Source organism: Aplysia californica, unplaced genomic scaffold (assembly GCF_000002075.1).
Source record: "Aplysia californica isolate F4 #8 unplaced genomic scaffold, AplCal3.0 scaffold00003, whole genome shotgun sequence".
NCBI classification, from domain to species: Eukaryota; Metazoa; Mollusca; class Gastropoda; order Aplysiida; family Aplysiidae; genus Aplysia; species Aplysia californica.
The window spans coordinates 122,542-136,992 of record NW_004797273.1 but is presented as its reverse complement, the minus strand read 5'-3'; the positions used below and the strand labels follow the sequence as shown (position 1 = coordinate 136,992).

The 14,451-nt window shown below is 39.9% G+C and overlaps 1 protein-coding gene across 1 annotated transcript in view; it reads left to right on the top strand.

The window, feature by feature from the left end:
• Positions 1-14,451, top strand: part of LOC101849658 (serine/threonine-protein kinase D3) — a gene marked incomplete in the record, with an annotated part of 184,041 nt that overhangs the window by 146,233 nt on the left and 23,357 nt on the right. The window contains 9 exon segments of the mRNA XM_035968165.1: positions 889-995; positions 2,691-2,747; positions 4,082-4,186; positions 7,189-7,287; positions 8,383-8,467; positions 9,542-9,617; positions 10,074-10,180; positions 11,477-11,562; positions 12,963-13,104. Coding sequence (XP_035824058.1) covers positions 889-995; positions 2,691-2,747; positions 4,082-4,186; positions 7,189-7,287; positions 8,383-8,467; positions 9,542-9,617; positions 10,074-10,180; positions 11,477-11,562; positions 12,963-13,104 — 864 coding nt within the window.

The window sequence follows — 14,451 nt, the reverse complement described above, 5'->3', positions numbered from 1 at the left end:
TATGTTGTTTCCATATGGTTCACTATTTCTCTAGGAGAACTCTATATAATTGTACTTGTTGATATTCTATGTCTCCGTCTCCACAAATTGAAATTATTTTAGAGGCGGACTGCTTTGACCCTGCCTGTCAGGGCCAACCTGGGTTTAGAGGGATACAACATCTCAGTAGAAAGACTGAAATGTTCTATAAAAATTTTCCCCACTCAGGCATTAAACTCATGTTTTCTTTCTGCACTAACAAAGTGCTTAACTGCTATACCACAGACACTGGCATATCGCTACCTTTAAGTTACAAAACTCTATCTGCTCAATACCTAGAATTGAGAAATTTCACATAGAAAAATTTGAGTTTCACATCATGTCCAACTTTTTTTATGCAATTATTTGAATATCTTGATAACGACTCTGAATAATCTTACAATTTTGACAGAGCAGAAAGAACATGTAGTTTCTGACCCCATGGTCTTATTAACTCAAAATGGCCAAAAATGTCAGATAGAATTTTGTAATTCTAAGGTAGCGATGATAATTCTGCAACAAATTACTCCACAAAAATCTGCTCCTAGCAATCACAACCCGTCCTCAGACTGAGTGTGTACCCTCAATCAGTGCAAAGAAGCTCTTATGATAGATAACAATTTTGATGGAAGTGAAATATAAAGATAAAATTAAGATTTCAGATTTTGAACCATCTGTTGGTTTTGACCATGTCTATAACGGTCTTTTTTTCTTTGTGATCTTCAGTGACTGTTATGGACAGGTGTCAACTTTACCTTAAAAATGAAATAAAGTTGTTATGAGGAATTGTTACTTATACTTTTACTTTTATGTGCCATCCTATTGTGGGAATCAAGTTGTTGATAATGGTTCTCTACCTCTGTACCTCAGGTAAACATAAACGGACGAACCAGGAAGTGGCCATCAAGGTCATTGACAAGATGCGGTTCCCTACAAAACAGGAGGCACAGCTCAAGATAGAAGTGGAGATTCTCAAGGTGAGGGGACGGACTGGCTCACGCACATCCTGCCCAAATAGAGCTTTGGCTTCTGAGCACAGACATACGCACACACACTCACAAACACATGCATGCACGCACGCACACACACACACATGCCTGTGTGCACACACTCACACACACACACACACACACACACACACACACTCACATACATGCACACACATGCATACACACACACACACACACAAGCACTCTCTCTTTCTCTCACTTTCTCTCTCTCTCTCTCTCTTTCTCTCTCTCTTTCTCTTTCTCTTTTTCTCTCTTTCTCTCTCTCTCTATCTAGTGTGAAAGTATGATATCATTTTTAATTGCTGGTTGTTGGAACCAAAAGCTGAATATTAGTTCTAATCATCATTTTACACATTGCACTGTTCTGTGAACTCAGCTGTTCAGCATTGTTTCTCTTCCTTTTTACCTTAATTCTCTTCCTTTCCACTCGGATCCATCTCCTCTTGTTGAAAACAAAAAATCTTAATCCTGTTATAAACGGTGGCTGAGTGGTTAGCGAGTTCAGGTTCACAATAATGTCATGCATAAGTCGATGACGAGGTGTTTCGGTGGATAGTCACTGGGGTGCGTCTTTAAGAAAACAACTGAAAAACAGGGCGCTGCACAATGGCGACCAGCAAGGGTTTGTTTGTAAATTTCTCTGTATTGGTGTGTATTTTGTATTTGGTCAATTTGATGAAATATTCCGGGTGTGTAAATGTGTGTGTTCAAGTATGTATTTATGTTTGTATGTGTGTGTGCCATTGTAAACCAAATGTCCTCACGGGGAACAATAAAGTGGAATTTATTTCCAAGTTTTTCAGGCAGGATTTTATTTTTTGTTATGATGTGAAAGTTTTATCATTTGTGTGTTGTGCTGACAAAATGAGTTAAGTCTCATATTTTAACCCCAATACACAGAGAGACCCATGAGATTTATAGATTGGGTTTGTAGAGTGTATTAGTTGTAAATCTACTATATTTGATGTGTCTATTTACGTCCGACATCTCCCTTCGTGCATTGCGAGAAGTTACTCATTTTGTCCGCACAACTCACATTTTTAAAAACTTGCCACTCCCCGGGGCAGTGCCACTGACTGAAGTGTCTATAGGCCATTCCCAAAGGGGGACATTTCTCGTTCAAGCATAGTAGAATTGTAAATGGGCTGACTTATGTCACGCTCATAACTGTGCCTGATCTACAACAGGGAACTGTTGCTTTTTCTTTCCTGATCCTTACTATTGTCATTTTCCTCTACTTCTTTTGTATGTTTGTCACTGTCTTGTGACCTGCTATTTTTGGGTGCCTTGATAGTCGAAGGAGACCTTGTGCTGTTGAAGCTTGAGAGGTGAGCAGTCTAAGTCTGATTCCCTGTAAAGACTTCTCTGTTGACACCCACCCCTTGGCGCTCATATGACCTTATGCAGTGCGAGCGCCGTAAAACCCCTCTACTATTAAAAAAATAAGTAAAAAAACAATTTAAAAAACTTGCTTTGAAGCAAACAGGTGGTGTGAGGCTGCCACTCAGAGGTCCACTTTCTTTTCAGTCCCTTTATTAATCCTGCCTGTTTGCCTCCCTTTTTTTCCACTACAAAATGACCGTTGTTGTGTTGTGTCTAGTTATCTTTCACACTAGAAAATGTTCAAGTAACATAGTACTATTTTCTGGGCGTTTCTTTCAGAACCTGCATCACCCAGGAGTTGTCAACTTGGAGCAGATGTTTGAAACAAATGAAAGAGTAAGTCTTTACTGTTCTTCTCACATTTGAGTCTTTTGACCATAGGGGCACACCGCTGTTCATGAAGATAGGTTTTACCTTTTAAAAAAAAACTATTTGAGATATCTCAATTAAAAAACCAGTGTGTTCAGCATTGAATGTCCTATTAGGTACAACCCTTAACTCAAAATGGTTAAAGTCCAACTTTTAGTACCTTTCTTAGGACACACACACAATTTGTGACCGCTTGGTTACCTCATGGGTGGTCTCACAAAAAGTTATTTAAGAAATATCTGAATTTGATCAAACCCTATGTATCCCCTGGGGCAGTGCCACTGACTGAAGTGTCTTTAGGCCATTCCCAAAGGGGGGACATATCTCGTTCAAGCATAGTAGAATTGTGAATGGGCTGACTCATGTCACACTCATAACTGTGCCTGATCTACAACAGGGAACTGCTGCTTTTTCTTTCCTGATCCTTACTATTGTCATTTTCCTTTACTTTTTTGGGGTGCCTTGATAGTCGAAGCAGACCTTGTGCTGTTGAAGCTAGAGAGGTGAACAGTCTAAGTCTGATTCCCTGTAAGGACTTCTCTGTTGACACCCACTCCTTGGCGCTCATATATGACTTGTCTGTTGACACCCACCCCTTGGCGCTCATATATGACTTATCTGTTGACACCCACCCCTTGGCGCTCCTTTGACCTTATGCAGTTGCGAGCGGCGTAAAACCCTCTACTATATAAAAAAAAAATCCTATGTGTGGCACATAGAAATGTTCTGAATAAAAAATACTATTCAATGACACCAGAAAAAAGGGCTAAAATGTAAATGGTCAGGAAAAAAGTACGAGAGAAAAGTGATGCGAAGAAAGGGAGCAATAGATAACAGAGCGGCTCTGCATCAAAACACAGGAGACAGTCAGCCGCTGCGAGTGGCATGCAAGCTGAATCAGTTAAAAGCTTCAACTTTGAAATGACTTTTTATGTTTTACAAGTGGGTGGCTGACGGGTATTCTGGTGTTGTCTGCTCGTTCTTTATAATAATAATAATAATAATAAATAGCATTTGTATAGCGCATATCCCTGCTCAACAGCAGGCTGTATGTGCTTTACACTGCTCGTTCTTTCCAATCAAATATCTATTGTCTTCATCTCCTTTTTTGTTTTATGCTACTCTCTCGTAACATCTATAATCTTCGGCACTAACATGAGCTTAATGTGTTGCAAGTGGCATAAAACGCTTTCTAAAACGAAAAATGTCTTGATAAAGTGGAAAAAAAACATTATAATCCTAGTCCACATCCAGTTGTCACATTATTGATGCTAATCTCTCTTATCTCTCTCTGTTCCCAGATCTTTGTGGTCATGGAAAAGCTGAAGGGCGACATGCTGGAGATGATCCTGTCTAGTCCCAAGGGCCGGCTCAGTGAGCGGGTCACTAAATTCCTCATATCTCAGGTCAGACCAACAGCTAAATATATGTATATCTCAAGTCAGTCCAACAACTGAATACATGTATCATGTATCTGATATCACAAGTGAGACCAGCAACTGAATACATGTATATCTCAGGTCAGACCAGCAACTGAATACATGTATATCTCAGGTCAGACCCGCAACTGAATACATGTATCTGATGTCTCAAATGAGGCCAACAACTAAATACAAATGTATCTAATATCTCAAATGAGACCAACAACTAAATACATTTATTTAATATCTCAAGTGAGACCAGCAACTGAATACATGTATATCTCAGGTCAGACCAACAACTAAATACATGTATCTGATATCTCAAATGAGACCAACAACTTAATACATGTATCTAATATTTCAAATGAGACCAACAACTAAATACATGTATCTAATATCTCAAATGAGACCAGCAACTAAATACATGTATCCGATATCTCAAGTCAGACCAACAACTGAATATATAATGTATCTGAGTGAAAAAAAAAATTTTGGACACCATTTTCACACAAAACTTCACAAAGAAACCCCAAATTAAAGCCTACTACTAGGTCCATTAGGCTACAAATAATATCAGGGGGCTTTTGTGGCCCAGAGGTTAAGGTGTTTACCTTTCATTCAATAGGTCCCAGGTTCAAATCCGGATAGCAACAGAAATTTTTCTTCTCTAAAAATTTTCTCCTTTCGAATCCTTTCCAGCTCTTTAACAATGTTCTATCGTCTGCTTTTATCTCCACTTTCTTTCCCTCACCCCCTCACCTCCTTTGCCCCGTCCTCTGGACTCCTGACTCTTTTGCAGCTTTTCTTCTGCTACTCCTTGGCTCGTTCTCACTACCGTCTTTCAGCCACACCCCTGATCTTATGATAGGAAAGATCTACACCTTGCCTTTTCGGACAAGAGCGAAAAATTTTGGAGGTCCCATGTGCAAGTTGTGCACATTAAAGATTCCTTGGTGGTCCAAAATTGATAAGAGTAGGCTTCAGCCGCCACCCGCGCAAAATTCAAAATTTCATACCAACTGAAAATGTTTAATGCGTCCCGCGCGCTTATATGACCTTATGCAGTTGCGAGCGCTGTAAAACACTTACCCCAAAAAGAGAATTAATATAATAATAATAATGATAATAATAATATCAAGTCATAAGCATGCATGCAAATATAGAGTGATGTGAAGGTGCTACATGGTGCTGTTGAGTGAAGTAAATGTTCTGAATGGTGCTGCAGAGTGGATTAAAGGTGCTGTTTGGTGCTGTAGAGGAAAGTAAAGATGATTTGATTTGTGGAGTAAAATAAAGATGCTACATGTTGCAGAAAGAAATGAAGGTGCTATAAGGTGCTGCACAGTGAATTGAAGGTGCTACATGGTGCGGGAGAGTGGAGTGAAGGTGCTATGTGGTGCGGCAGAAGGACGTGAAGGTGCTATATGGTGCGGCAGAAGGAAATGAAGGTGCTATCAGGTGCGACAGAGAGGAGAGACAGTACTATATGGTGCGACAGATGGAAGTGAAGGTGCTATCAGGTGCAACAGAGAGGAGAGACAGTGCTATATGGTGCAACAGAGGGAAGTGAAGGTGCTATCAGGTGTGGCAGAGTGGAGGGAAAGTGCTATATGGTGCGACAGAGGGAAATGAAGGGGCTATATAGTGCAGCAGAGTGAAGAGAAGGTGCTCTATGGTATGATCGAGTGGAGTGAAGGTGCTATATGGTGTGACAGAGGGAAGTGAAAGTGCTATATGATGCTGCCTATGAAATTGAAAGTGCTATATTGTGTGACAGAGTGGAGTGAAGGTGCTATATGGTGCAACAGAGTGAAGAGAAGGTGCTCTATGGTGCAACAGAGAGGAGTGAAGGTGCTATATGGTGCGACAGAGGGAAGTGAAGGTGGTATCAGGTGCAGCAGAGTGGTGTGACAGAGGGAAGTGAAAGTGCTATATGATGCTGCCTGTGAAAGTGAAAGTGCTATATTGTGTGACAGAGTGGAGTGAAGGTGCTATATGGTGCAGCAGAGTGGAGTGAAGGTGCTATATGGTGCAGCAGAGTGGAGTGAAGATGCTATATGGTGCGGCAGAGTGGAGTGAAGGTGCTATATGGTGCAGTGCTAAATGGTGCGACAGAGTGGAGTGAAGGTGCTATATGGTGCTGCAGAGGGAATTAAAATGCTTATAAATGTATAAAATTGATTCGAAGAATGAAAGGCGCCGAAGACCACAAACTAATTTGAATTTACAAAGTGATGTGAGAAAAAGAGAGTTGGGCAGGGGACATGGAAAGTGCAAGATGCATCTACATCGTAATGCACTGCTGTAAGTTTATCAGAGAATCTTTACTGATGTGGTTTATGAAGCGGTATAGGGAAAGAGCATGTAAGTTAGGAAACATTCACTACCTTCTATATTACAGAATGTTAAGTGGGGTACTCACTGCAGTAGAGCATGAGATCTCTGACTTTTGGAGTAATCTAACTTTTAGACCAACCTCTGATTGCTACATCTGGTTTGCCCGGTCTGCAACGAGATTATTTCATCACACTATGTGGAAATACTGTTGATTGTTTTGGGTTTTTGTTTTAGTGTTTGTCACTGCTCAACTAGCATCCTTGGACACAATGCTTTTTATAAAAGACGTGTGTTTACAAGTTGTCCTTTTTTGCCCAACTCTAATGATTAGCTCTGATCAAAAATGGCAGTTAGATAACTGGTCAGAAAATGAAAGCTTTCTACAAAAGCAATCAGGGAAGGTTTTCTTGGAGATAAACTCTTTTGAAATATTTCGTAATGTATGTCATCTTCTTCTGACTAGTACTTTGTTAGGATAACACAATGTTCTGTTTATATGTTACAGTTTTTTGTAAAGCACTCAGAGCCTGTTACTTTAATTCGGGTGAATTAAGTACTATGTAAATGCCATATATTATTATTGTGAAGAGTTACAGTATTGTTTTTGTGAATTAAGTCTCATTTTGACGATGAATTTTGTCTTGTTCCAGATCCTGGTTGCCTTAAAACATTTACATTCGAAAAGCATTGTGCACTGTGACCTCAAGCCAGAGAATGTCTTGTTAAGCTCTGAGACTGCATTCCCTCAGGTACTCAGTTGTTTAACCTTTCATGAGTTACTTTGCTCAGTTGTTCAATTAGAAGCAACACAGTCATAGCCATGTGTGTGTTCATGTACTTAAACATGGGTGAGTGGGTGGTTGGCAGGTGCTCTGGTGTGGTTTGCTCCTTCTTTTCTATCAAACAACTGTCGTCTTTATGTCTCCTCTTTCTTTTTTATGTTTGTTACTCTCTTGTAACACCTCTAATCTTCAGCACTTATATGACCTTATTGTGTTGCAAGTGCCGTAAACTCTTACTGGAAAAAAAAAACATGAGTGTGTGTGTGTTTATGTGGTGTGTGTGTGTTCACGTACTTAAACATAGGTTTCTCATACACACACATACATATTCACCCACACATCCATCCTCTCACACTCATGTGCACATACTCACTCTCACACACACACACACACACACATGCACTCACATATCGACATACTATGTCCATGTGTGAGTGCATGTGTAATACCTTTGTATGCATATGGACACAGTTCCGGCTCTCGCACTGTATTACCTAGACTTTTTAACTTGAAATGTATATATATCACAATTTTGATATAATTACTGGGTGGTTGGTGGGTGCTCTGGTGTGGTTTGCTTTTTCTTTCCTATCAAACATCTATCTTCCTGATCTCTCCTTCTTTTTTATGTTTTTTTCTCTCTTGTAACACCTCTAATCTTCTGCACTTATATGACCTTTTTATGTTTTGCAAGTGCCGTAAAACTTTTACAAAAAAATGTAATATAATTAAAACATTTGTTTTGAGTAACATTGCTTCTGTAGCGAGTGTGAACATTCTCTGACAGACTTACAAAATTTGGTAAGTACTTCCAGGACAAAACAATAGTGGTACAGCCAAACCAGCTCTAATGGCGACCTGTCCAAGACAATAATCACCTGTACATACGACCACTTCCCATTCCTTTCTTTGTGGGGAGTTTTTTTGTTCATTATTTTAACATTGTCCAAGTCATCCACCTGTTTAAGACAACCTTTTTTTTTTGTCATTGGGTTACCATCTTGAACAATTTTGACTGTTTGTATGTATGAATGATTCATATTTGGTCTTTTTGGTCGTCAGGTAAAACTCTGCGACTTTGGCTTCGCACGCATCATTGGCGAAAAATCATTCCGTAGATCTGTTGTGGGCACTCCCGCCTACTTAGGTGAGAATTCTTCCTTGCACCGTTGCATTGAAAACATCAACTTTTTTTTTTTCTCAACTGTTTTTATATAAGGCTTTAGATGAACTATGAAGACTGGATTTTAATCTACAAGAAGTCTTACCTTATTTGCAATTCTGTATATTAAAATAGAGTGCCATCCATGCATTTTTGTTTTGACCCGCGTTATCGTGCTGGGAACCATAGTTGACTTCTGATGTCATGATTATGGAAAAAAACATTTAAGAAAAGGAAAAGGACTGATTGACTTTTACTTGAATTTTGAATACTTTCTTTCAAATTTTAAAGATAAAAGTCATTGCTCAACACACGTTGGGTTTTTTTTTGTCCGTGAAAAAACAAATTTCCCATCAAGGTACATGTATTTGGCTTCTAGCCAACTTTACATCTGAAAAAGAAAATGGTTTATTTCTAGTCAGCTTCTGCCCACTCACTTGTGATTTAGCTTTATCGCAATGTGAACTTAACGAAGATCATTGTTTTATTTAATAAAGAGTTTTTTAAAGCTTCTTTGTTTTACATTATGAGCTCCTAGTCAATGTTGTTAATAAAGCAGGGCATACAAAGAGTTCTAGTTAAGACTATCTTGTCAGCTTTCTTCTTTCAGTTCTGAATTCTGTGTTTGTTCCAAAGGAATGGCTTGTATATGTGCTGCCTTTTGTTCTTATTCATTGTGTACAGTATGGGATAGAGCACTATATAAATGCAATTTATCAATATTTTTATCTATATTTGGTCGCTTTTAAGGACAAGCGGGCTAACCCAGATTTCGGGGGTTTCCGGAAATCTTGACCAACACAAAAAATGGGCATTGCCCTACCTATAGAAGTTTGGTATCATTAGTGTGTATATTTGTTTGGCTATAGAGAAAACTCTCCTTGTCTTTTATTGAAACTGAACAAGGGACAAAAACTTTACCTTCGATTTTCTCAAAACAGCATTTTTCGGGATAGCCCACTTGTCCTTAAAAGCGACCATTTTGATAATTATTATTTTGATTATTATTATTATGATTATTATTACTCTATGACATCTTGTACACTATATCTGTTTCAGCTCCCGAAGTGTTGAAGAAAAAGGGCTACAACAGATCGCTAGACATGTGGTCTGTTGGCGTCGTTGTCTACGTCAGGTAAGAATTTTGGTCCCAGATAACGTATGGTAGCCCTTATGAAATTTGTAATCATTTTTTATTTGTGACTTTATTGTTGTGTAGAACTTTCTATGAGCACCTTTTTTTGTGTAATGGTTATATTTACGCTTTTAGAATATACCTGATTCAAAGTTTTAGCATTATTACAGTGTTATGTCATGTAAACTTGGTGGATTTTTGTCCTGTCTTAGTTGTGACAGGTACAAAGCAAGATGAATAACAGCCATTTTTGTTAATAATGTGAGTAAAGACTTTTATCATACTTATGACAGATAAGAAGTTATAGTAAATTAAAGCCTTTTTTGTTGATTATGGTATTGTGAGTAAAGATTTTCTTTTTACAAATTCTGATCATGACAAGATTTGACAAGATTCACACCATCTTAGACGAAGTCCTGACTTTCACAAAGAATCTTTTAACCTACTGGTTCACAGCCTGAGTGGTACATTCCCTTTCAATGAAGACGAGGAGATCTCAGACCAGATTCAAAATGCATCTTTCATGTATCCTCCCAACCCATGGAAGGACATCTCTCAAGAAGGTGAGAATATTTGTGAAGCATGCAGACAAAATGAGTTGCTTCTTGGATTTGACCCCTATGGAAATTAGAGACGGGTGGGAAGCGCTTTTTCCTTTGCGAGCGAGAAGACCGAGTAGCTGACCTATTTCTCGCCGAGACCGGTCCCGGGAACGAGAAATACTTCGTGTCTCGAGTCTCAAGCAATGCTTCTCGTCTCGTGACCAATTTCTCTTCTCGCCCCGCAGTTCAAGCCGCTCATTCAGCGAGAAGGCTGGCCGTGGCCGAGATTTCTCTTCTCGCCCCACAGAACGAGCAACTCGTTTAGCGGGAAGGCCGGTCGTTGCGGGGATCTAAACTTAGAAACTAGGCTTGCCCTGGTGCGCAGGCGCAGGCGGTGAAGGAAGGTAGGGAGACGACCTAGGCCTGGGCCCTGATCAACTCCCCACTCGCCTCATCTCGCCACCCTCTCCCCTCCCTTTCAGTTTCACACACAGGACGGCACGGTGATGGGTGGCACTGTCTGCGTTGTCATTTCTCGCCTCTCACTCTCTCTCTCTTGTTACTGTTACTCGTTATGTAAAGCCAACGAGCAGTATCACTTCTCGGTACCGGGCAGTAGTTTAGTGCTTGGGAAGCGACGGGAAGGGCGTTTCTCGCGAGAAACGAGTATTCGGCTCGTGTCGTGCCCGCCCCTAATGGAAATAGATACATCATGCTTATAGGTGAAGTTTTTTCAATTTATAAGTATGAAATAATAAAAGATGTTATACTTAAAGAATATAGTATCAGGAGAAAATCAACAAATTGGACCTTAGTGCCAACTTTTGGCCAATATATCGATTTGCGGACTGTGAGAAGTAACTCATTTACACTTCACATATACTATTTATCTCATAAAAACAATTTGGGTTTTTTTTTCTTCACCTGGTTCTTACTCTGGGTTTTGGCTGTTTTGTACATGCGGTTTCGTACATATTGCCCCCATCCAGCCTATGCCACTTCTGTTTAAGTGTGTTTTTTTCACACACACATGTGCACACACATACACACACACACACCACACACACACACACACACACACACACACACACACACTGCTCCACTTGGCTCACAATAATCATCGAATAGTGCCAGCCGTTAAACTTCTGGGAGAAGGATCGTTTTGGGCACTGGGAAGATAAAAGAATTAATTTCTCTTTTCCATTTTATACTAACGAGTTGTGCAAAAATTTTCCTGCTTTGATCTCTGACCTACATGATAGCAAGTGCGGAACCATATAGTCTGTTTTGTTTGTAATGAGCGCTTTCTTGTTCCAGGCATCGATCTCATTTCCAACCTGCTTCAAGTGAAGATGAGGAAGCGATTCACAGTGGACAAGTCACTGAATCACCTCTTCTTACAGGTACCTAATCAACAGCAAGTGCTCTATAAATAAGTACTGTCGAAATTTTCCAAGACAGCCACCTATTGTCGAGGAGAAAAGTTATTATCTTAGACAGGTGGACATCTTGAACAGTATAAATATGTGTCACAGCATGGTGGAATCAGGCGCTCGTCAATTTTCGAGCTTGTGGAATTATTGGTATCATCTTAAAGCTTTTTCAGTTGTCTTGCTATGGATGAAAAAAATGCCCATCTATCTTGAATAGAAGTCGAGATCACCTAGTTTCAAAGGTAGAATTATCGAGAAAATGGCCGCCAAAGTTTGGTTATTTCCATAGCTTGATAGTTCGTGGAAACTGAAAACTGACATTTTTTGTGCCTTTAATCAACGTTTTTCAGTAAAACCCACCCAGAAATATGTTCTTTATTGGACAACAATGGTGTTAACAAAAATTCGATAAAAATTGCCAAACAGGCATAAAAATGCAAGTTTCTTCATTTTCATAATTTTGACGAGCGCCAGATTTCACCATGCTGCTTCACATATATTATAGAAAAAAATGCAAAGGGGATAGTGGGATTCATTGCTTTTACATGTGATTGTCTTGGACAGGTGGCTATTAGAGCACATTCAATTGTAATTACAGAGTTAATTCTGCTTGCTAAGTTCATAAACCTTCTTTGAAATTTAAAGAGATGGAAATTTAACTGTCGATAATGTATGTGACAATATGATGTTTTATTCCGATGGCTCTGTGTTGAATCATTGAACTGAGTGAGTTGTGAAACGTTTGCCTGACTACAATACCAATACCTACCATTACCCCAGGTCTGAAGAAATAAATATTGTTAAGTAATGTCCCCACCCTCTGATAGTCGTTAATGTTTAAAACTCTCATCAACACAAATTAACTTCCTTCAGCAGATGAGCTGCCTCAGACATCTTTGTCGGGGTCAATACAGGCTACATGGGACACATCCCAAGAAAAAGATGGAAATTTTCAATGAATACTTTGTCCCATATATATATATCGAAATTGGGACTAGCAATAGAATATGAGATTGTATCCTTCCGAAAGGAACATGCGACTATCAGAAGATGCGACATATATGCGGAAAATAATGCGTGGGTTAAACACTACAACATAAAATGCCCCATGTTGGGCTAAGAGGATGAAACAAAATATACTGATAGGCAAAGGGAGTTTGTGGTAACTTTTGGAGGGAGAAAATAATGAACAGCAATAACAGGTCTGATGTACCTGGACATGTTAAAAAATACTTTGCTTACCATAATGTTTCGACTGTTGGTATAGATGGGCTGTAGGTCATGGGGGTCCACTTGACTATTACCAGTTTAAAACTGTCTCTTTCCCCTATATCCACAAATGATTAATTAATGTCTCTCTCTGGTGCCAGGACTACCAGACCTGGTGTGACCTGCGTATCCTGGAGATGCAGGTGGGCAAACGCTACCTGACACATGAGTCGGATGACGAGCGCTGGGAGAAGTATCGCCAGGAGCGGAACCTCAAGACTTGGGACGAGGTCGGACAGAAAGGTGTGAATGAAAAATACTCGTTCAGCAAGTTTCGCGAAAAGCAGGCAAACAATAATCCCAAAGCTTCATGACACAGTCGCAGCATATTTCATCTCTCCTTCTCTTATTTTTGTCTCGCATCTTACTTCACTTTCTGTTTTCATTTCTCCGTCATATTGACTGTTATTCTGACTGTTGCTTTGTTGTGATCATTCTGTACATATGGCTCTGTGATCAGCTCTATGATATCAATGGCTTAGTCATGTGTCCTTGCGTACCTTTTCCTGCCACTCTGCACCCGGGCATGTCCTCTACACAAGCTCCTGCTGCAACCTGTCAACTCCTACCCTGCCTTCCACTCTCAACTCTCAAGCACTCTCTCGCACTCTCTCTCTCTCTCTCTCTCTCTCTCTCTCTCTCTCTCTCTCTCTTTCTCTATCACTCTTTCTCTGTGTCCTTTTCTCTCTTTCTCTCACTCTCTCCCACACTCTCTCAAATAAACATACATACTCATAAATACACACTCACAAACGCACACACACACACACAAATACACACCCCCTTTCCACACACACTTAAACAGCGCACACCATCAAATCCTCTGGGCGCTCCACTGGTCAATCCGTCTGCCAAAGTTTGGCTTGATATCGTACGTGTAAGTCTTGTTGGTCTCTGGGGAAAAAACAGAAAAAAAACATAAAAACTAAACTAAAACAGTGAGAGAGTGACAGTGTCAAATGTGAGGCATGCTGAAAAAATGAATTACTTCTCGCAATCAACAAGGGGAGATATTAGCCTAAAATCGACACTAGGGTCAAATTTGTAGATTTTCTGTTGAGGCCATATTCTTTAACAATAACCTACCTTTTATTAATTCATACTTTAAAATTCTAAAAACTTCACCTATACGTGTGATGTATCTATTTCCTTAAGGCTTGAATCCGAGAAGTAACTCATTTTGTCAGCACGCTTCACAAATTAATAACGACTAAAAGTAAAGGTGGCGTGGAAAGGAACCGGCCACCCTATCACAATATGCCGAAGGCCCAGGAAGTTGTCTCACTAACAAGGCAATCCCCAATGTCCGGATCGGATGGGGGAACAAATTTACTTTTTCTACAGCAACAGCAGCAACAGCAGCAAAAATAACAACAACAACAACAGCAGCAGCAGCAACAACAACAACAACAACAGCAGCAACAAAAGGAGCAACAACAACAACAACAACAAAAACAGCAGCATCAACAACAACATCAAGGCGGTGGCATCTCTTCGGGGAGGATTCAGTGAGGTTGGACTGCCTCACCCGCTACACAAGAGAGGCGGTGGCCCTGGCGAAGAGCACGCTCTTCGGGGCTCCAAACATTT